The 22,819-nt window shown below is 38.2% G+C and overlaps 1 protein-coding gene across 1 annotated transcript in view; it reads left to right on the forward strand.

The window, feature by feature from the left end:
• DNAJC13 (DnaJ heat shock protein family (Hsp40) member C13) overlaps positions 1–22,819 on the forward strand; it is a gene marked incomplete at its 3' end in the record, with an annotated part of 106,591 nt that overhangs the window by 69,742 nt on the left and 14,030 nt on the right. Inside the window, exons 42-48 of the mRNA XM_079705255.1 lie at positions 1,975–2,088; positions 10,930–11,046; positions 12,162–12,339; positions 13,926–14,017; positions 15,648–15,747; positions 17,946–18,020; positions 18,259–18,371. Coding sequence (XP_079561381.1) covers positions 1,975–2,088; positions 10,930–11,046; positions 12,162–12,339; positions 13,926–14,017; positions 15,648–15,747; positions 17,946–18,020; positions 18,259–18,371 — 789 coding nt within the window. The remainder of the gene's footprint in view (positions 1–1,974; positions 2,089–10,929; positions 11,047–12,161; positions 12,340–13,925; positions 14,018–15,647; positions 15,748–17,945; positions 18,021–18,258; positions 18,372–22,819) is intronic.

Consider the following 22,819-nt stretch of genomic DNA (forward strand, 5'->3'; position numbering starts at 1 on the left):
GAGCTCCCCATAATTCTTGATAATATTGAATCAGAAAGGAATAGGACAAGAGAGTGAACTTGGAATGGACAGAGGACTGGGAGTCAGGAGACCCAGAGTCTATTTTTAGCTGTTTGTTATAAGCTATAACTTACTTACACTCAGCATTGAAATCCTAAAAGTCAATATATACACACATATACATTCATGACAAAAATAAGTATGCTCGTGGCAGATCACCCAACCTCTTCTGTGAGAATCGTTGAGAAACAATCTAAGCATTAGAGAATTAGCCTATAGAAATCCATTAAATAGAATATCTTGAAGCCTCAAATTGTAAAGGTAATATGGGAAGACATTAAAAGATGTTTAGGGCTTCTCTGGTGGCTCAGTGGTTGAGAGTCCGCCTGCCAATGCGGGGGACACGGGTTCATGCCCCGGTCCGGGAGGATCCCACATGCCGCGGAGTGGCTGGGCCCGTGGGCCATGACCACTGACCCTGCGCGTCCGGAGCCTGTGCTCCGCAACGGGAGAGGCCACAACAGTGAGAGGCCCGCGCACCACAAAAAAAAAAAAAAAAAGTTTAAAGTATTTTAAGTGAAAAGGTTAAATCCCATTTTTGGTATTAAAAAATTGAATGAATGGATGGATCTGTATCAATATGTTAACTGTAGTTATCCCTGAATTGTAGAATTGTAGGCTATTTTATTTCATTTTCTCTGATGATCATCTAATAGTTTTAGAAGAAAAAAGGCCTCAGTATTCCAAATGTAAAATATTTTTTAGAATTTATAAGCAGCTTATTTATCTTTTTAATCTAATCTGACTGAGTCTGTTTTTTAGTGCAAGACACTGCCTTTCCGATCCCCTGAGTAAGAGGGAAGAGCTTTAGATGCCAATCTTGATCTTGGTTCTTTTTCTGGACTTTGTGTTCACCAGTGTGAAGTATTTTGCTGACTGAAAACATTCTTTCCAGAAATACTAACAAGTTGTTGATTAACTACTACAGGAAAGAAAAAAAAATAAGTAACACTTCAAAATTTTGGCCTAGACTCCATCTGGATTTAATAAAATGCTTATTTTAAACTGCCACTTCTCAAGAGTTTTAAAATTTTCTTCATGATAAATTTTTTCAGTCATTTTACTTAATTAGTAGTTCATGTTTTGAAAACAAGGGTTGGATGTCTTTTTGTAAGATGGAGGTAATAACCCACTGCTTTCCTCCTAGCACAGAGCTCTGTAAATGTAAAGTGTAAAAAGTTCTTATTAAAACATTTAGGGAATTCCTGGTAGCCCAATGGCTAGGACTCTCCTCTTTCACTGCCGAGGGCCTGGGTTCAATCCCTAGTCAGGGAACTGATATCCCACAAGCCACAAGGCACAGCCAAAAAACAAAAAACATTCAAAGGAGAGTTAAATGTCTATATGTACACTTAAAATTGAGGAGAGCTAATTAAACAAAGGGAAAGCACCCTGGATGGCTAAGCAGGCATAAGCTATGTCTGCAGAACTACAAGGTTTAGCCAAGAAAATCGGAACTGAGTCTCTGCCCATAAATTTTACTTCCCTTCCTAGGAGTATGCTTCATAAAGACTTAGATTTTGTTTTCAAATATATGTATGTAAAGGCAGTATGGTATGATTCTTTTTAAGCTTACATTTACTGAGTTTATAAAATGCTTTAACACAGAATATCATATGTAATTTTCACAAAGCAGAGCAAATGTTAAGAACGTGAAGTCAATACAGACTCAAATTTGAATCCCAGTTTCACCACTTAAGGGTTGTGAGACCTGGGGCAAATAATTTGATCTTTCTCAGTCTTGATTTTTCTCAGCTGCAAAATGGAAAATATTAACATACTTGCTAGAATTATTGAGATCTGTTATACTTAAGGCACCTATTACACTGCTTGGCTTATCATAGACAATTTTAATGAATGGTAATTTCAATATATTTCCTAAATATTATAAAACAGTAATGTTCTTTCTCCTAGATTTTGAAGATGCTTAACAGTAACACAGAGAGCCCCTATTTGATATGGAACAATTCTACAAGAGCAGAACTACTTGAATTTCTTGAATCCCAACAAGAAAACATGATTAAAAAAGTATGTTATTGTTTTATAAATTTCTTACTCTAATGGAATCTCTGGAAATACAACTTAGTATTGACAAAACAGAAACCCATTATTTCTCCACTGGGTGTTGATCAAGCCTATAGGTTTTGCTACCTAATATTTGGCCCATTTAATAATAGCATTCTTATTGTATTTAATATACATTACAATTTTTTGTTGTGTTTTTAGTTACCACTTACATATAGCTGTCTTCTATTTTAACCAGTTTTTGTGCCCAGAAGCTCTGTTTTAATTGTTATCTTCAGCCTCTTTTCCTCAGTAAATTAAAATTGCTTTCTGGTATCAAAATTGAATAATTTCTTCTATCCTGCCACCTTCTAGAGGAGAACCTATTAAGCCATGAAAAAAACAAAAGACAGTAAGAAGAATGGGAGATGAGAAGGCCTGGATAAAACATACATTAGATGGTTGAGTCTTGATGGTTTAGAAGAAGTTGTGTTTTTGGGTTTGGACTTCATTAAAGAGTAACCATCACTGGGTGTCCTGAATTATTCAAAATTTAGTTTTGAATTCATTTCGTGATAGTCACTCAGAGCTCTTCATTGATAGAAGTTTTGAGAATTACAGAGCTAGGGAGAAGAAGTCTCAGATTTCTATATATCATCTATTACTATTTTTTTAACATCATTATTGGAGTATAATTGCTTTACAATGGTGTGTTAGTTTCTGCTTTATAACAAAGTGAGTCAGTTATACATATACATATGTTCCCATATCTCTTCCCTCTTGCGTCTCCCTCCCTCCCACTCTCCCTATCCCACCCCTCTAGGTGGTCACAAAGCACCGAGCTGATCTCCCTGTGCAATGCGGCTGCTTCCCACTAGCTATTTATTTTAGGTTTGGTAGTGTATATATGTCCATGCCACTCTCTCACTTTGTCCCTCCCCATATCCTCAAGTCCGTTCTCTAGTAGGTCTCTGTCTTTATTCCCATCTTACCCCTAGGTTCTTCATGACACTTTTTTTTTCATAGATTCCGTATATATGTGTTAGCATACGGTATTTGTCTTTCTCTTTCTGACTTACTTCACTCTGTATGACAGACTCTAGGTCCATCCACCTCACTACAAATAACTCAATTTCGTTTCTTTTTATGGCTGAGAAATATTCCATTGTATATATGTGCCGCATCTTCTTTATCCATTCATCCGATGATGGACACTTAGGTTGTTTCCGTCTCCGGGCTATTGTAAATAGAGCTGCAGTGAACATTTTGATACATGACTCTTTTTGAATTATGGTTTTCTCAGGGTGTATGCCCAGTAGTGGGATTGCTGGGTCATATGGTAGTTCTATTTGTAGTTTTTTAAGGAACCTCCATACTGATCTCCATAATGGCTGTACCAATTCACATTCCCACCAGCAGTGCAAGAGTGTTCCCTTTTCTCCACACCCTCTCCAGCATTTATTGTTTCTAGATTTCTTGATGATGGCCATTCTGACTGGTGTGAGATGATATCTCATTGTACTTTTGATTTGCATTTCTCTAATGATTAATGATGTTGAGCATTCTTTCATGTGTTTGTTTGCAGTCTGTATATCTTCTTTGGAGAAATGTCTATTTAAGTCTTCTGCCCATTTTGGGATTGGGTTGTTTGTTTTTTTGTTATTGAGCTGCTTGAGCTGCTTGTAAATTTTGGAGATTAATCCTCTGTCAGTTGCTTCATTTGCAAATATTTTATCCCATTCTGAGGGTTGTCTTTTGCTCTTCTTTATGGTTTCCTTTGCTGTGCAAAAGCTTTTAAGTTTCATTAGGTCCCATTGTTTATTTTTATTTCCATTTCTGTAGGAGGTGGGTCAAAAAGGATCTTGCTGTAATTTATGTCATAGAGTGTTCTGCCTATGTTTTCCTCTAAGAGTTTGATACTTTCTGGCCTTACATTTGGGTCTTTAATCCATTTTGAGTTTATTTTTGTGTATGGTGTTAGGGAGTGATCTAATCTCATGCTTTTACATGTACCTGTCCAGTTTTCCCAGCACCACTTATTGAAGAGGCTGTCCTTTCTCCACTGTACATTCCTGCCTCCTTTATCAAAGATAAGTTGACCATATGTGTGTGGATTTATCTCTGGGCTTTCTATGCTGTTCCATTGATCTATCTTTCTGTTTTTGTGCCAGTACCATACTGTCTTGATTACTGTAGCTTTGTAGTATAGTCTGAAGTCAGGGAGCCTGATTCCTCCAGCTCCATTTTTGGTTCCCAAGATTGCTTTGGCTATTCGGGGTCTTTTGTGTTTCCATACAAATTTTGAAAATTTTGTTCTAGTTCTGTGAAAAATGCCAGTGGTAGTTTGATAGGAATTGCATTGAATCTATAGATTGCTTTGGGTAGTAGAGTCATTTTCACAATGTTGATTCTTGCAATCCAAGAACATGGTATATCTCTCCATCTATTTGTATCATCTTTAATTTCCTGCATCAGTGTCTTATACTTTTCTGCATACAGATGTTTTGTCTCCTTAGGTAGGTTTATTCCTAGATATTTTATTCTTTTTGTTGCAATGGTAAATGGGAGTGTTTTCTTGATTTCACTTTCAGATTTTTCATCATTAGTGTATAGGAATGCCAGAGATTTCTGTGCATTAATTTTGTATCCTGCTACTTTACCAAATTCATTGATTAGCTCTAGTAGTTTTCTGGTAGCATCTTTAGGATTCTCTATGTATAGTATCATGTCATCTGCAAACAGTGACAGCTTTACTTCTTCTTTTCCAATTTGGATTCCTTTTATTTCCTTTTCTTCTCTGAGTGCTGTGGCTAAAACTTCCAAAACTATGTTGAGTAAGTGTGGTGAGAGTGCACAAGCTTGTCTTGTTCCTGATCTTAGTGGAAATGCTTTCTGTTTTTCACCATTGAGGACGATGTTGGCTGTGGTTTTGTTGTATATGACCTTTATTATGTTGAGGAAAGTTCCCTCTGTGCCTACTTTCTGCAGGGTTTTTATCATAAATGGGTGTTGAATTTTGTCAAAAGCTTTCTCTGCATGTATTGAGTTTGTTAATACGGTGTATCACGTTGACTGATTTGCATATATTGAAGAACCCTTGCATGCCTGGAATAAACCCCACTTGATCATGGTGTATGATCCTTTTAATGTGCTGTTGGATTCTGTTTGCTAGTATTTTGTTGAGGATTTTTGCATCTATGTTCATCAGTGATATTGGCCTTTAGTTTTCTTTCTTTGTGACATCCTTGCCTGGTTTTGGTATCAGGGTGATGGTGGCCTCGTAGAATGAGTTTGGGAGTGTTCCTCCCTCTGCTATATTCTGGAAGAGTTTGAGAAGGATAGGTGTTAGCTCTTCTCTAAATGTTTGATAGAATTCGCCTGTGAAGCCATCTGGTCCTGGGCTTAGCTCTTCTCTAAATGTTTGATAGAATTCGCCTGTGAAGCCATCTGGTCCTGGGCTTTTGTTTGTTGGAAGATTTTTAATCACAGTTTCAATTTCAGTGCTTGTGATTGGTCTGTTTATATTTTCTATTTTTTCCTGAATCAGTCTTGGCAGGTTGTGCATTTCTAAGAAGTTGCCCATTTCTTCCAGGTTATCCATTTTATTGGCATAGAGTTGCTTGTAGTAATCTCTCATGATCTTTTGTATTTCTGCAGTGTCAGTTGTTACTTCTCCCTTTTCATTTCTAATTCTATTGATTTGAGTCTTCTCCCTTTTTTTCTTGATGAGTCTGGCTAATGGTTTATCAATATTGTTTATCTTCTCAAAGAACCAGCTTTTAGTTTTAGTGATCTTTGCTATCGTTTCCTTCATCTCTTTGTTGTATTTCTGATCTGATAATTATGATTCCTTTCCTTCTGCTAACTTTGGGGTTTTTTTGTTCTTCTTTCTCTAATTGCTTTAGCAGCAAGGTTAGGTTGTTTATTCGAGATGTTTCCTGTATCTTAAGGTAGGATTTTATTGCTATAAACTTCCCTCTTAGAACTGCTTTTGCTGCATCCCATAGGTTTTGGGTCGTTGTGTCTCCATTGTCATTTGTTTCTAGGTATTTTTTGATTTCCTCTTTGATTTCTTCAGTGATCACTTCGTTATTAAGTAGTGTATTGTTTAGCCTCCATGTGTTTGTATTTTTTACAGATCTTTTCCTGTAATTGATATCTAGTCTCATAGCATTGTGGTCAGAAAAGGTACTTGATACAATTTCGATTTTCTTAAATTTACCGAGGCTTGATTTGTGACCGATGATATGATCTATCCTGAAAAATGTTCCATGAGCACTTGAGAAAAATGTGTATTCTGTTGTTTTTGGATGGAATGTCCTATAAATATCAATTAAGTCCCTCTTGTTTACTGTATCATTTAAAACTTGTGTTTCCTTATTTATTTTCATTTTGGATGATCTGTCCATTGGTGAAAGTGGGGTGTTAAAGTCCCCTGCTATGAATGTGTTACTGTTGATTTCCCCTTTTATGGCTGTTAGTATTTGCCTTATGTATTGAGGTGCTCCTATGTTGGGTGCATAAATATTTACAATTGTTATACCTTCTTGGATCGATCCCTTGATCATTATGTAGTGTCCATCTTTGTCTCTTGTAATAGTCTTTTTTTTAAAGTCTATTTTGTCTGATATGAGAATTGCTACTCCAGCTTTCCTTTGATTTCCATTTGCATGGAATACCTTTTTCCATCCCCTCACTTTCAGTCTGTATGTGTCCCTAGGTCTGAAGTGGGTCTCTTGTAGACAGCATATATATGGGTCTTGTTTTTGTATCCATTCAGCCAGTCTGTGTCTTTTGGTGGGAGCATTTAATCCATTTACATTTAAGGTAATTATCGATATGTATGTTCCTATTCCCATTTTCTTAATTGTTTTGGGTTCGTTATTGTAGGTATATTCCTTCTGTTGTGTTTCTTGCCTAGAGAAGTTCCTTTAGCATTTGTTGTAAAGCTGGTTTGGTGGTGCTGAACTCTCTCAGCTTTTGCTTGTCTGTAAAGGTTTTAATTTCTCCATGAAATCTGAATGAGATCCTTGCTGGGTAGAGTAATCTTGGTTGTAGGTTTTTCTCCTTCATCACTTTATATATGTCCTGCCAGTCCCTTCTGGCTTGCAGAGTTTCTGCTGAAAGATCAGCTGTTAATCTTATGGGGATTCCCTTGTGTGTTATTTGTTATTTTTCCCTTGCTGCTTTTAATATGTTTTCTTTGTATTTAATTTTTGACAGTTTGATTAATATGTGTGTTGGCGTGTTTCTCCTTGGATTTATCCTGTATGGGACTCTCTGTGCTTTCTGGACTTGAGTATCTATTTCCTTTCCCACATTAGGGAAGTTTTCAACTCTAATCTCTTCAAATATTTTCTCAGTCACTTTCTTTTTCACTTCTTCTTCTGGGACCCCTATAATTCAAATGTTGGTGCATTTAATGTTGTCCCAGAGGTCTCTGAGACTGTCCTCAGATTTTTTCATTCTTTTTTCTTTATTCTGGTCTGCTGTAGTTATTTCCACTCTTTTATCTTCCAGGTCACTTATCCGTTCTTCTGCCTCAGTTATTCTGCTATTGATCCCTTCTAGAGAATTTTTAGTTTCATTTATTGTGTTGTTCATTGTTGCTTGTTTCCTCTTTAGTTCTTCTAGGTCCTTGTTAAATGTTTCTTGCATTTTCTCTATTCTATTTCCAAGATTTTGGATCATCTTTACTATCATTATTCTGAATTCTTTTTCAGGTAGACTGCCTGTTTCCTCTTCATTTGTTAGGTCTGGTGGGTTTTTATCTTGCTTCTCCTCCTGCTGTGTGTTTTTCTGTCTTCTCATTTTGCTTATGTTACTGTGTTTGGGGTCTCCTTTTTGCAGGCTGCAGGTTTGTCGTTCCCGTTGTTTTTGGTGTCTTTCCCCAGTGGCTAAAGTTGGTTCAGTGTGTTGTGTAGGCTTCCTGGTGGAGGAGACTAGTGCCTGTTTTCTGGTGGTTGAGGCTGGATCTTGTCTTTCTGGTGGGCAGGTCCACATCTGGTGGTGTGTTTTGGGGTGTCTGTGGCCTTTTTGTGATTTTAGGCAACCTCCCTGCTAATGGGTGGGGTTGTGTTCCTGTCTTGCTAGTTGTTTGGCATAGGGTGCATAGCACTGTAGCTAGCTGGTCATTGAGTGAAGCTGGGTGTTGTTGTTGAGATGAGGTCTCTGGGAGATTTTTGCCGTTTGATATTACATGGAGTTGGGAGTTCTCTTGTGGACCAGTGTCCTGAAGTTGGCTCTCCCAGCTCAGAGGCACAGCAATGACTCCTGGCTGCAGCAACAAGAGCCTTTCATCCACACGGCTCTGAATAAAAGGGAGAAAAAGTAGAAAGAAAGAAAGAGAGATAGGGAGGGAGGGAGGGAGGGAGGGAGGGAGGGAGGGTGAGAGAAAGAAAGAGAAAAAAGGAAAGAAAGAAAGAAAGAAAAAGAAAGAAAGAAAGAAAAAGAATAAAAATAAAGTTATTAAAATAATAATTATTAAGAAAAAAAATTTTTTTATTTAAAAAAAAACAGATGGACAGAACCCTAGGACAAATCGTAAAAGCAAAGCTGTACAGACAAAATCTCACACAGAAGCATACAGATACACACTCACAGAAAGAGGAAAAGGGGAAAAAATAATCTTGCTCTCAAAGTCTACCTCCTCAATTTGGGATGATTCATTGTGTATTCAGGTATTCCACAGATGCAGGGTACATCAAGTTGATTGTGGAGATTTAATCCGCTGCTCCTGAGGCTGCTGGGAGAGAGTTCCCTTTCTCTTCTTTGTTCACACAGCTCCCGGGGTTCAGCTTTGGATTTGTCCCCGCCTCTGCGTGTATGTCGCTGGAGGGCGTCTGTTCTTCGCTGAAACAGGATGGGGTTAAAGGAGCAGCTGATTCGGGGGCTCTGGCTCACTCAGGTGGGGGGGGCGGTTACAGATACGGGGCGAGCCTGTGGCGGCCGAGGCCAGCGGGACGTTGCACCAGCCTAAGGCGCCGTGCGTTCTCCCGGGGATGTTGTCCCTGGATCCCGGGACCCTGGCAGTGGCGGGCTGCACAGGCTCCCGGGAGGGGAGGTGTGGATAGTGACCTGTGCTCGCACACAGGCTTCTTGTTGGCGGCAGCAGCAGCCTTAGTGTCTCATGCCCGGCTCTGGGGTCCGCGCTGATAGCCACGGCTCGCACCCATCTTTGGAGCTCCTTTAAGCAGCTCTCTTAATCCCCTCACCTCACGCACCAGGAAACACAGAGGGAAGAAAAATTCTCTTGCCTCTTCGGCAGCTCCAGACTTTTTCCCGGACTCCCTCCCGGCCAGCCGTGGTGCACTAACCCCCTGCAGGCTGTGTTCACGCCGCCAACCCCGGTCCTCTCCCTGCGCTCCGACCGAAGCCCGAGCCTCAGCTCCCAGCCCCCGCCCGCCCCGGCGGGTGAGCAGACAAGCCTCTCGGGCTGGTGAGTGCCGGTCGGCACCAGTCCTCTGTGCGGGAATCTCTCTGCTTTGCCCTCCGCACCCCTGTTGCTGTGCACTCTTCCATGGCTCCGAAGCTTACCCCCCTCCGCCACCTGCAGTCTCCGCCCGCGAAGGGGCTTGCTAGTGTGTGGAAACCTTTCCTCCTTCACAGCTCCCTCCCACGGGTGCAGGTCCTGTCCCTATTCTTTTGTCTCTGTTTTTTCTTTTTTCTTTTGCCCTACCTAGGTACGTGGGGAGTTTCTTGCCTTTTGGGATGTCTGAGGTCTTCTGCCAGTGTTCAGTAGGTGTTCTATAGGAGCAGTTCCACATGCAGATGTATTTCTGATGTATCTAGTTTCAAGGTTTCTTAATCATTTCAAGGATACAAATAATCATGAGGCACAAGCAAAGCAGGGAGAGGTCCTGGGTCACCAGTGCAGCTCCTGTAGTGCTTTCTTGCAATCTTCTCTTCACAAAGACAAATCCATGCAAAATGGAATGATAACCCTTGAGCTCACAGATGCAGACAAGGGGTCTTTGAAGGCGATTCTAAGGCAGCTTCGCATGGAGCAGCATAAGTCGGGATCCTGTAAAGTGTTGTCTCCCTGAGTCACCAGGGAAACCACAGACTTAATCTTGTCACCCTCAAAGACCTGCATTGGGATGACCTCCACATCTTTGGCATGTCTGACAGCCTGCTAGTGTTGGAGGGTCTCCTGCAGAGGTGGGGGTGGCTGTGGCTCACCGTGGTGACCTCATCTATTCTTTTACCAGGAGAGAACATCATTCTCTCTTTGTTTAGCCTTTTACAACTTACTATACACTTTTACGTATTATTTTAGTCCAACCTAAATTTTGAGTGATTTCCACCTAAGTCTTCTGTTGGCTATTTTTTTCCCATTCCTCTTTCCTATCTTTTTCCTTGTCCTTAAATGGAAATTGTTCTTGATTTGTCAACCCCTCTACTATTACCTTGCTTTTTTATTCAGAGACCCTGTTTTCCAGCACTTTTTACTTAATGTATTACTTTTTAAAACCAGTCCAAATGTGTTCATTTCTTAGCTCTATCACCCTATATCTGACTGGGCCAAATGTTTGCTGAGCGGAGAGAGAAGAGCCACTTGTCATACTTGCTCATTGGCTGACCTCAGTGATCTTTTGAGATTTTAAAATGAGTTACAATATTGATCTTTGGATTAAGAAATAACATAATTCTATGCCTTTTCCAGAGTCCATATTACTGATTACAAACATTAAAATTGCATTGAGTGCTGTGATGTGTATCCCACCACATTTTTCCCTCTGGAAAATGAATGGATCTTTCAAGTTATTTATCTGCTAATTTATTAAACTGAATGTGGATAGATTAATAAACCAGACACTAATGATTCCAATTTACCTCTAACAATCTGTTTTCTTTTTTAAAAAGGGTGACTGTGACAAAACCTATGGATCAGAATTTGTCTACAATGATCATGCCAAAGAACTTATTGTAGGGGAGATTTTTGTTAGGGTCTATAATGAAGTCCCTACTTTCCCACTCGAGGTAAGCTCTCTACTTTTAATTTTGTCTGACACCTTTGATCATTTGTTATTGAAAGCTACTAGTTTATTCACACTGTATACATTGAAATAATACCTGTTTTTTGCCAAATGCTTTATACTAACTTGAGTATGTGATGGGGTGACCATTGATAACTTATGATCCTCTTTATTTTGAATGTTAAAGAATTTAATTTTGTGGATTCATGAATAAGAATTTATTCCTTTCCCAGCTGTTCCTGATATTTTATGCATAATGCTACCCCACTGTATCATGTATATATGCCTTCAGCTTTAATGTTCTCTCATGGAAGTGTAAGGCCATTTACATACTCATTCCATCATGTTGAATATCAGACCACCAGACTCTGTGGTCTGTCTGTCTCTGGCCCATTTTTAGAAGAAAATAAGAAAATAGAGGTGGAAAGCAAAGTGAAGTTTTAGAAGATGACTGCGGTCACACCAAGTCATCTCTTGTGATGATCCCAAATCGCTTCCGGAAGCAAATGATCTTCTTTTCTTTCCGTAGTGCTTGGAAATCATGTAGGAAATTTTTGTTGTAGTTTTTTTTGGAGGGGTGGCAAAGAGAATTTGTTGGTTGATTGCTTTGTAAGGAAGAAAGAAGTGAGGCTATTTCTCTAAAACAAAGAGTTTGCTCTTGGAAAAAAAAGAATTTACTAAACTGTAACATTTACTATTTATCACAATAATATCTATAAATAGCTGCTAAGCAGAATGAGTTCAGTGATTTGTGAAATGTCTTTGAAAACTGTCCTTTGAATTTATAATCTAAATATATATAATTTTAAATATAAAACTATAACCAAATTGTAGAAGTTACATATCATACTATCAATACCTTGGTAAAGGGAAGACATACTCATCTCAGAATTATTATACTGAGGTACTGATGGGAGTATATCAAATCTCTAATGGATTTGGACAAAAATGTTAAACACTTCTCCCCACTTAATCCATAGGTATATTCATGTGTATGTATAATTTAATCACTTTCATGGCTTGAAGTATTTTGTTGTTGTTTTTTTCTGCTGTGGAGTCTTTGTTATAGGTTATTTCTAAGGGCACACTCGTTTTTAAATATTTTTCCACTCAACTTAGGTTCCAAAAGCATTTGCTGCAAGTCTCTTGGATTATATAGGCTCCCAGGCCCAGTACCTCCACACATTCATGGCTATCACTCATTCTGCAAAAGTGGAGTCAGAGCAACATGGAGACCGCTTGCCAAGAGTGGAAATGGCTTTGGAGGCTCTGAGAAATGTTATAAAATATAATCCAGGTGTGTGACTATACCCTTGATGAATAAGATCCATACAATGGAAGAACCCAAAAATTCCAGTTCTCAGTTTTACCAGGGAAATGCAGGAAAAATTGTACTTGGTTATAATGTTATACTTTGTATAACATTAAGAGGAATTGACCCTATAATATTTTTACCTCTAAATAATAGGGTGGAAAGAGAGGTCAGGTCACCATGCTTAGAATAATTCGTATCTCTAAGAGCATATGACTTTCAATGAGTTGAAAAGGCAGAGTAGCTTGCTAGTGTAAAATATCACATTGATGACATAAATTGACATACCAAGTATCAATATAAGGGCTTAAATTAGATTTATTTATTAGGTGATCTCATTTTTGTGTCTTCTGGTCCCTAACACAATGCCATGTTTTTGAAAAACTGCCTGAAGTTTTTGGTGTATAAAAACTGAAATAATAAAGTGAGAATTGTCATTCTTAAAACATCTTTAAGAAGGACATTTCCAAGAACATCACTCTTGCTTGACTTCAGGGAGATGGATGGGTGAAAATCCGAAAGCTTCTTCCAATTCTAACTTTGATAACAAGTATAGAATATAAAACCTAAAACGATATATATTCAGTTTAAGTTACATGAAGACCTCAAATCTTTTTTTTTTTTTTTTTTTTTTTTTTTTTTTTTTCTTTTATTTTTTTTCGGTACGCGGGCCTCTCACTGTTGTGGCCTCTCCCGTTGTGGAGCACAGGCTCCGGACGCGCAGGCTCAGCGGCCATGGCTCACGGGCCCAGCCGCTCTGCGGCATGTGGGATCTTCCCGGACCGGGGACTCGAGCCCGTGCCCCCTGCATCGGCAGGCGGACTCCCAACCACTGCGCCACCAGGGAAGCCCTCAAATCTTTTTTATTAACACTTAATATTATCTTTCATGTACTTCTTTGCTCTTTTCACTATGTATTACAGTAATACATTATTCAAATAAAATAACCAACAATAATTAAATGTTTAAGAAAATAAGTCATTCCCATGGTATATATACATGGGGATGTTTTTAAAGGCAGTATTATAAAATCGGAAGAAAACTTCGTTCCTTATTGTTCGGAGTTGACATATTAGGTACAAAGGAATTGCAGTAAAGCTGGCTATTGATTTCGCACTTACTTGTTTATAATGTAGTTCTCAAGTGGCAGGGTTCTAACTCAGTCTTAATTAAAAGCCAGATGATGTCACACTCTCCCCGGATGTAATTAGGCTGACAAGGGTAGCTCTACAGTCTTAAGGTAAAGAGTAAAAAAACCACCTTACACCTAATTTTTGAGTTGTATTTGGATTGTGTGTTTGATAAATTTCTTGTTTTTAGCCTGTAGGTTAACTAGGGGTGGGGATGGAAATGAAGACAAAACAAACCTAAGATAGTCTAATATCATTTAACTTCTTAAGATTTACTGCTGCTTAGTGATACTTCACTCACTTTGTGTCACAAACGTTAAGAAAAGTTTACCAGAGACTTATAATTGACAGTAAACAAAAATGTTTATCAGTTTCCTAAAGGTGGATAATTTAGAACATCTCTTGGAAATAAAAATTAAACATTTTATTTTTACTTCCTAGGCTCTGAAAGTGAATGCATTGGGCACTTTAAGTTAATATTTTCTCTTCTTCGAGTCCATGGAGCTGGTCAAGTGCAGCAGTTGGCTTTAGAGGTAAAAGAATTTTGTACTAAAGCATGCTGTCTTTCCTACAACTTACTATACATGGTTTGATCCTTGATTAATCATCATCTAAAGTTGAGTGGAAGTTTGCATGTGGTTTTTTTCATTTTGCCTATTAAGCCAAGTGAATATGTTTTTAAAATTTGAATTAACATGCTCATTTTGAAGAGCAAGTATTGTACAGTGTTCAAGGTACTTTCCCTCTGTGGTCATCGTCTGTCATGCATTAGAACTTGGGATGCATTTTTACAGTGTCATGTGGCGTGAGTTAAAGAATGGGCTTTACTTGGGAAGCTTGGAAGCCACAGATCAACAAGAAAAGGAGGCAGGATTTCCCAGATCTCTCAGTGTCCCCACAGAGAGACATGTTGAGACCAGGGCACTGTGCTGGCTGCACACTGTGGGTTTGTGTTCCCTCCCCCTAAGTTGCTCTCCCTTCTTATGGTCTGGTACAAAAGCAACCTTACCAGTGAGGGTGACAGACAGACACCTGGTATGTTATGCTGTTCACAGGAGCTGTCTAGGAGAGGCAGCTTCCCAGAACCTGTGGGCCTTGAGGGTCCAGAAGTGGTTGGAGGCCCCTCCTTCAGGAGAATGAAATCATTGGTCCCATAGGAAGCTGTTTGGGTGGAGCCTTTTCCTCTGGGAGAAGCAGGAAGACCCTGGTCACAGGGGGCTCCTTGTCCAGGCAACCCAGAGTGAGCTCCCAGGGTCTTTTTTCAGATGATCCTGCCTATTATAACACACACGATTTATTATAAAGAACACCAAATTCAACACTGCGGTAACAGGATAATGAGTACTTTATGAATGATTAAGTGTTCTTAGATTGCATTTTGGTTTAAAAAAGATGTTTAATAAAATAATAAATGTTAAATTGTTCAAAAATCTTAACAAGCATGTTCTTTAAATTGAAAAACATGCTTCTCCACTTAATTCCTTCAAGTATCTTGTAACTCTTTAAATAAGCATTATTAAATCTGGGATATTTTGCTTTGAGATGCTGACCACATAGTTCAAGTTAAGTGACATTGATCTTTAGATCAATGTATATAGTAAGTTAGACTTAAACGGCCATCCTCTTTGAAAGAAAAACATGCCTGTTTCTTTATAATGGAAAGATAGACCTAATCTGTTGTGCTGGGCACTAAAGACATTTACTTTCTCCCTCTAAAAGGAAAAGTCCCAGTAGTAAAGAAGATTATCTTCCTAATCACTTGCCACCCCAAATCTACAATTGGAAAGCACTACAGTGTACACCATAGTTCTAGAGCATGAACTGGTGTAGAACTGAAGGCTTCTTATAAGCCTCAAGATTGTGAATGGGTACTAAAATATTTGTTTAGATCATTATATTTAATTCTTACCTCTAAATTAATAGAAAGCTAATGTATATAATATATGCATTAGTAGTAACATTTTTTATTCTCAAAAGAACAGAATAATAAGGCCAATCTTTTAAAATTAAACCCTTGCCTAAAAATTAAATATTTTGTCCTCCAAACATTTTTCTCACTTTGGTAAAGCCTTTAAGTTTATTTAGGTCTGACTAATTTGACTTAATTTGTTTAGGTCCAAAATTATTTCCAGAACTCTTAACATCCTATTGATTAATTTTCAGGTTGTGAATATAGTGACGTCTAACCAAGACTGTGTCAACAATATTGCTGAATCAATGGTTTTGTCCAATTTATTGGCTCTTCTACATTCTTTGCCATCAAGTACGTATATTCACTGGAATTTTCGAAACAACAGTACAGTCAACCCATTGAGGGGAGCAGTTACACAGATGATACAAAACCTCTGACACAGTGTTATCCGTGTTTTGTTTTGGAATATTTTAAGTGGTATTCTTTATATTAGATATGTCTTTCTAATTATATTTTTACATAAGTTAATTATTTTGCATTTCTGATATCAAAAGTTGAAAGAGGTAAGAGAGATCCAAAAGCAAAAGGAAAATAATCTAGGATTTTCAGTTTGTTGAGTATAAGCTACACATGAGTAATTGAGAATTGACTAGTATTCCATGGTTTATTAAAAACACACACACACACACACACACACAGTTGATCTTGGACGATAGGAAAAAATGCTTAAGATAAAAATCACCTTGTGTTAGCTTAAAGTTCAATCCTGCATTATTTGTCCTTTACTGATTTGATGCTGATAGTGACTGTTACCACCAAATGATATCAATTTTTTAAAATACACCAACCTGATTTCTTGAATACAGCCTGAAATAATATAGACTCCTTACAAACTGTACAGTCATCTAGCATTAGTGCTAGGATCAACCTTGAGATTGCTTTTCAAAGGCAGTTGGCGATACTAAGTCCAACTTTGCCACTTAACCGTCAGCAGACATTGCTCAGTTGGCTGTGCTAGCCGCTTGGAAGTCATGTTAATCTTAACTTCACACCTGTTCACCTCCTTGAGAGCAGCAACCTGTTGCATTCGTTTTATGCCCCAGTGCCTTGCACGTGTTAGGTTCAGTGAATTGAGTGGAGTTCCGTTTCCATTGGATATTTTTGTTTTCTTTAACAAACGACGTTTGAAATAGCTCTTTAAAATGACAACTTTTAAAAGTCATTCGCAGATTATTTTTATCATCCCTACAACCTTAGTTGGTTTTTCTTTTTTATTAGTTTTTAACAGCTTTACGAGGCTTCAAACAATGCAAAATTAAACTGATTGATGAAGTGAAGAATGTTACAGAAGTCATAACTTGAAAGTTATTTTACATTCATATCGGATTTATATAGTCCAGTCATTATTTTAATCTTACCGGTAAAATAGCTGACATCTAGATATCTCAGCCTACTCTGCTATCATATATATATATATATATTTTTTTTTTTTTTTTTTTTTTTTTTTTTTGCGGTATGCGGGCCTCTCACTGTTGTGGCCTCTCCCGTTGCGGAGCACAGGCTTCGGACGCACAGGCTCAGCGGCCATGGCTCACAGGCCCAGCCGCTCCGTGGCATGTGGGATCCTCCCAGACTGGGGCACGAACCCATGTCCCCTGCATCGGCAGGCGGACTCTCAACCACTGCACCACCAGGGAAGCCCTCATTTATATTTTAGACTAAATTATCTTTAACTGTTTGCTAAGGGCCATTAAAAACATAAAATGTTAACTTCCTCTATCCCCTCCAAAGACTTGTTTTCCTTGGAAACTATGGTTAGAACAGTGGTAGCTTTTCAATGAAGTACTGTTGCTTCTCTTAAAAATCTCCTTTTGAGTGCTTTTTCTCCTGCCTGTTAACTTAGCTCAGTCTGGCTACCATCCTTTGTTGTTTTAGTCTCAGCCTAATACTTGGCAGCCTTCACCCTCTTTGCCAACTCTTTACTCCTTTGGTCACCTGTCTGTTGTTGCCATTTTGACTTTAGAAAAGTCCAGTAGCCGAGTCTACTTCAATGACAAGGGTGAGAAGCGCACAGACTATGTGCAGAAGGATGCTATTGTGTCTTAAATTGGAACAGTGTGTTGCAACTGATACTTCCTACTCATTTCTCTAAGATACTAGCACCACATAAAAATTGTAGATCCCTGAATAGAGTGTTCTCAGGGTGTCAGGAGGTGAAAAGATTTTGTTTGCACAGTGAACGGTGAGGTAGCAAGACAGTATGGCATAGTGGTTATGAGTGTGGATTTTGGAAGTCAGACTTCTATAAACCTCTATATACCTCAGTGGTATAGTGAGCTATACCTCTCACTAGCTATGAATCCATGGGTTGGTCAAACTGGGTCTCAGCTTCCTCACTCATGGATGCCACAATTCCTGTCTTACTGGTTATTGTGAAGATGTAAGTATAATACCCTGTGTAGAACACCTAGTTCAGTGCCTGGCACTGGTGCCCAGTAAATGTAAGCTAATGTGATGATACATTCCTTGAAATGTCTTTTACTTTGCAGGTCGTCAGCTTGTTCTGGAAACTCTTTATGCTTTGACATCAAGTACAAAACTAATCAAAGAAGCAATGGCAAAAGGTAATGTATGGAGTGCTTTCTCATCCAGTCATGCTCAGTAATGGTGAAGCTTATTTTGAGCTGCTTTGTATAGTCTGATAAACTAGAAGAATGCTTTGGAAGGCTTACAGTTTAAAAAAAAAAAAATTGCATTGAGTTGAAACAAGGTTGAAAATGAATTCTACTATGATTCTATGATTAGAAAAGTCTTTTTTTTTTTATTTAGAGTATAAACACTAATTCTTTCTTTCCTTCACAGGAGCTTTGATTTATTTACTAGACATGTTCTGCAATTCAACACATCCACAGGTTCGAGCCCAGACAGCAGAACTTTTTGCTAAAATGACAGCAGATAAACTAATAGGTCCAAAGGTGAGCACAAAATGGGTTCTTAGAAAGAAATTATTAAAGCTCTGTAAGTTTGATAACAGATTTCATGAGGGTTACCAAAGTCTGAGATGGTGAGGAAATAACTTAATGTGAAAGTTGGAAGATTGAAATACCTGAAATTATTCCTATATATTACTAGTTAGAGAAAAATTATAGTCGGCGAAGCCTGCACTAGAATTGAGAAGTCTTAAGAGAGTATTTGAATTATGGTGATAAAACTGTTTATCTCCCTTGAAGAAAGAACAAAAGTATATTTAAGTTATGACAGACGATATGTTAGGTTAGACTTTCACACTTCGAGGATTGGCCTATGGAGGTAGCTTGTGAAGGAGATACACCCCACGCCTGTATTAGTTAAAGCCATATAGCACGTGAGTGTAATGGCACCTTTGCTTCCCCTCTCTGCAGGGAGATCTCATTAAGAATCTGGAGCTAACTAGATGATCTCTGGAACCATGGTCCAATTTGCAGAGCAGGAACCTTTTAGAACAGCACTGCTAAATAGAATTGCATCCAGACACAGGTGTAATCAAAGTCCCCTTCTTCTGTTATTAAATCCGTTTCACATGAAGTAATGCTCACTGAAGCCAGCCCAGATATGAAATGAAGCCTCCTGAGCCCCCACTTCCAGAGTGTTAGGTTTTACTTTACATTAGTAAAACACGCTAGATTCAGTTGTTTTTTTTCCTTGTCTGATCTCCTGAGAATCTGTCACAGGACCTGGAACAGTTTTACTTTGGGAATATGGTTGATAGTCTATCATCAACAGGGTTGATGGGATAAGGGCGATTGCATTTGGATACCTATAGCAAGGGTCCATAAAATCATGAACATTGATTTTTTTTAAAAAAATTTTGGCCACACCATGCACAGCATTTGGGATCTTAGTTCCCCGACCAGGGCTCTAACCCTCGCCCTCTGCATTGGAAGGCAGAATCTTAACCACTGGACCACCAGGGAAGTCCATGAATATTGATATTTAATATTGAGTTTTCTTAAAGCTAGAGTTGGGTAGCACATAATTATAATGTCTAATATTACATGTTTTAAATCATGTTTTAGAGATTTAAAATAAATATGTACTAGAATTTATTTTTGAGCTCTTCAGTAGTTTTTTGACCTTTGAAATACATGAGGGACAAATTTTACCAAGGTGAATATATTTACACTTAAATTTTCTGTATAGGAAAAATACAAGTGTCAGCTCCTTAATTGAATGATTTGCAGCAAGAGATTCTAGAACTGGGGTCAGTAAACTTATTTTCCTTTTTGGTAACAGCTTTATTGAGATATAATTGACATGCCATACAAGTCACACATATGAAGTATACAATTCATTGGTTTGGGCAACAACAATCAATTTTAGAAACATTTTCATCAACCCAGGAAAAAAACCCATTCCTTTTAGCAGTCACTTCCCATTCACCTTCCCCTTAGCACCTGGCAACCACTAACCTACTTTCTGTCTCTATAGATTTGCCTATTCTGAGCATTTCATGTAAATGGAATCATAATATGTGTCTTCTGTTTCTGGCTTCTGTCACTTAGCATAATGTTTTCAAGATTCCTCCATGTTGTAGCATGTGTCAGTACTTCTTTCCTTTTTATTGCCAAATAATATTCTGTTGTATACATATACCACGTTTTGTTTTTCCATTTATCATTTGAAAATGGACATGTGGATTATTGCTACTTTTTGGCTATTCTGAGTGATGCTACTGTGAACACGTGTACAAGTTTTTGTATGGATATGTATTTTATTTCTCTGAGAGTAGAATTTCTGGATCATATGGTAACACTATTTTTAACTTTTCAAGGAATTATCAGACTGTTTTCCACAGTGGCTGCACCATTTTACATTCCCACCAGTGATGCGTGAGGATTCTGATTTCTCCACCTCTTCTCTGACACTTGTTATATTGGGTGGGCCAAAAGGTTTGTTCAGTTTTTTCCATAAGATGGCTATAGTAGCACTTAGCTGTCTTTAACTTCATTCAAAACAATTTTGTTAGATTGAATGTGACAGCTGTCATATCAGCATGCATTTAAAAAAAGACTTAATCAATATTCTTTAATTTTTGTGTAGCCATTTTAATATTGAAGATGGAAGAAAAAGCAACATTTTTGGCATATTATGCTTTACTATTTCTAGAAAGGTAAAAATGCAACTGAAACGCACAAAAAGATTTTTACAGTGTATGGAGAAGGTGCTGTGACTGCTGGAACATGTCAAAAATGGCTTGCGAAGTTTTATGCTGGAGATTTCTTGCTGGACGATGCTCCACGGTCAGGTAGACCAGTTGAAGTTGATAGCGATCAAATTGAAACAATAATTGAGAACAATCAATGTTATACCACGCAGGAGATAGCCGACATACTCAAAATATCCAAATCAAACACTGAAAATCATTTACACCAGCTTGGTTATGTGAATTGCTTTGATGCTTGGATTCCACATTAAGTTAAGCAAAAAAAGCCTTCTTGACCATATTTTCACATGCAATTCTCTATTGAAACGTAATGAAAACGTTTCGCTTTTAAAACAAATTGTGACGGGCAACAAAAAGTGGATACTGTACAACAGTGTGGAATGGAAGAGATTGTGGGGCAAGCGAAATGAACCACCACCAACCACACCAAAGGCTGGTCTTCATCCAAAGAAGGTGATGTTGTGTATATGGTGGGAGTGGAAGGGAGTTCTCTATTATGAGCTCCTTCCAGAAAACCAAACAATTAAATCCAACAAGTACTGCTCCCAATTAGACCAGCTGAAAGCAGCACTCCATGAAAAGCATCCAGAGTTAGTCAACAGAAAACACATAATCTTCCATCAGGATAACGTAAGACCGCATGTGTCTTTGACGACCAGGCAAAACTGTTACAGCTTGGCTGGGAAGTTCTGATTTATCTGCCGTATGCACCAGACATCGCACCTTAGATTTCCATTTATTTCAGTCTTTACAAAGTTCTCTTAATGGAAAAAAATTCATTTCCCTGGAAGACTGAAAAAGGTACCTCGAACAGTTATTTGCTCAAAAAGATAAGTTTTGGGAAGATGGAATTATGAAGTTGCCTGAAAAATGGCAGAAGATAGTGGAATAAAAGGGTGAATACGTTGTTTGATAAAGTTCTTGGTGAAAATGAAAAATGTGTCTTTTATTTTTACTTAAAAAACCGAAGGCACTATTTGGCCCACCCAATATGTCTTTGTTGAGTATAGTCATCCTAGTGGGTGTGAAGTGTTATCTCAGGGTTTTGGTTTGCATTTTCCTGGTGCCTAATGATGTTGAATGTCTTTTCATGTGCTTAAGTGGCCATTTGTACATCTCTTTTAGAGAAATGTCTGTTCACATCCTTTGCTCATTTTTTAATTGGGTTGTCTTTTTACTATTGAGTTGTAATTGTTCTTTATATATTTTGGATACCAGTCCCTTATCAGATATATGATTTGCAAATATTTTCTCCCATTTTGTGGATGTCTTTCCACTTCACTGATGGTGTCTTTTTTAAATTTTGATGAAGTCCATACTATCTTTGTTGTTGTAGTTTGTGCTTTTAATGTCATATATAAGAAGCCATTATCTAATCCAAGGTTACAAAGATCTATGCCTGTATTTTTTCCCAAGAGTTTTATAGTTTTAACTCTTGTATTTATGTCTTAGATCCATTTGACCAAGGAAAGTGACACACATCCTGTTTTGTGGATGCTTTCTATCATGTAACTAACACTGTTTCCTTTAGTTCATTGGCTGCTAGGAGTTCAGCGCTAAATTTGTAATATATTGCTTGCAATTTTACAGAGCTTTTGATGTTTCGTTTGTGTACTGACATCCTATTAGTCTCATTCATTCAAGTAAGTATCTGAATGAGTATACACTGAATGAGATATTCATTCAAGTATCTGCTTGTGCCAGGGGCTGAAAATACAGCAACAGCAAGACAGACTTGGCCAGGGAAGTTTTCTATAAGATGAGATTTGAACACAGACTTGAATGACACAAAGGAGGGAAAACTATGTGAGGACCTGAGGGAAAAACTTATCTTTCCAACTTTCATTTTCCCTTTGTCCTTATGCCTCAGACTGATTTTCAGTTTGTGTGTATGTGTGTGCTGGATATATTTTTTTAAGCTGTTTTTTGAATCCTTTCTGGGAAAAGGCACAGTATAATGTAAAAAATAGTATAGCAAAACAAATGCACTAAAAAATACTTGTACGACACAAAGGTAGCATGAGAAAAAATTGTGAGGATGTGGGGTGTGGGAAGGGGGTGCAGGGATAGGGCAGCTAAAGGCCTTCTGGGAAGAGGGAACAGCATGTTCAGGGCAGGATCTGGCAGGGTGGTGTGCTCTGGGAACTTCACACACCACTGGTGCTGAATTTCTTAATGTTTCTTAAATTTGAGGAGGAGAGAGGAAATGAACCTGGATTG

This window comes from Hyperoodon ampullatus (assembly GCF_949752795.1).
Source record: "Hyperoodon ampullatus genome assembly, chromosome: 5".
Classification (NCBI taxonomy): Eukaryota; Metazoa; Chordata; class Mammalia; order Artiodactyla; family Ziphiidae; genus Hyperoodon; species Hyperoodon ampullatus.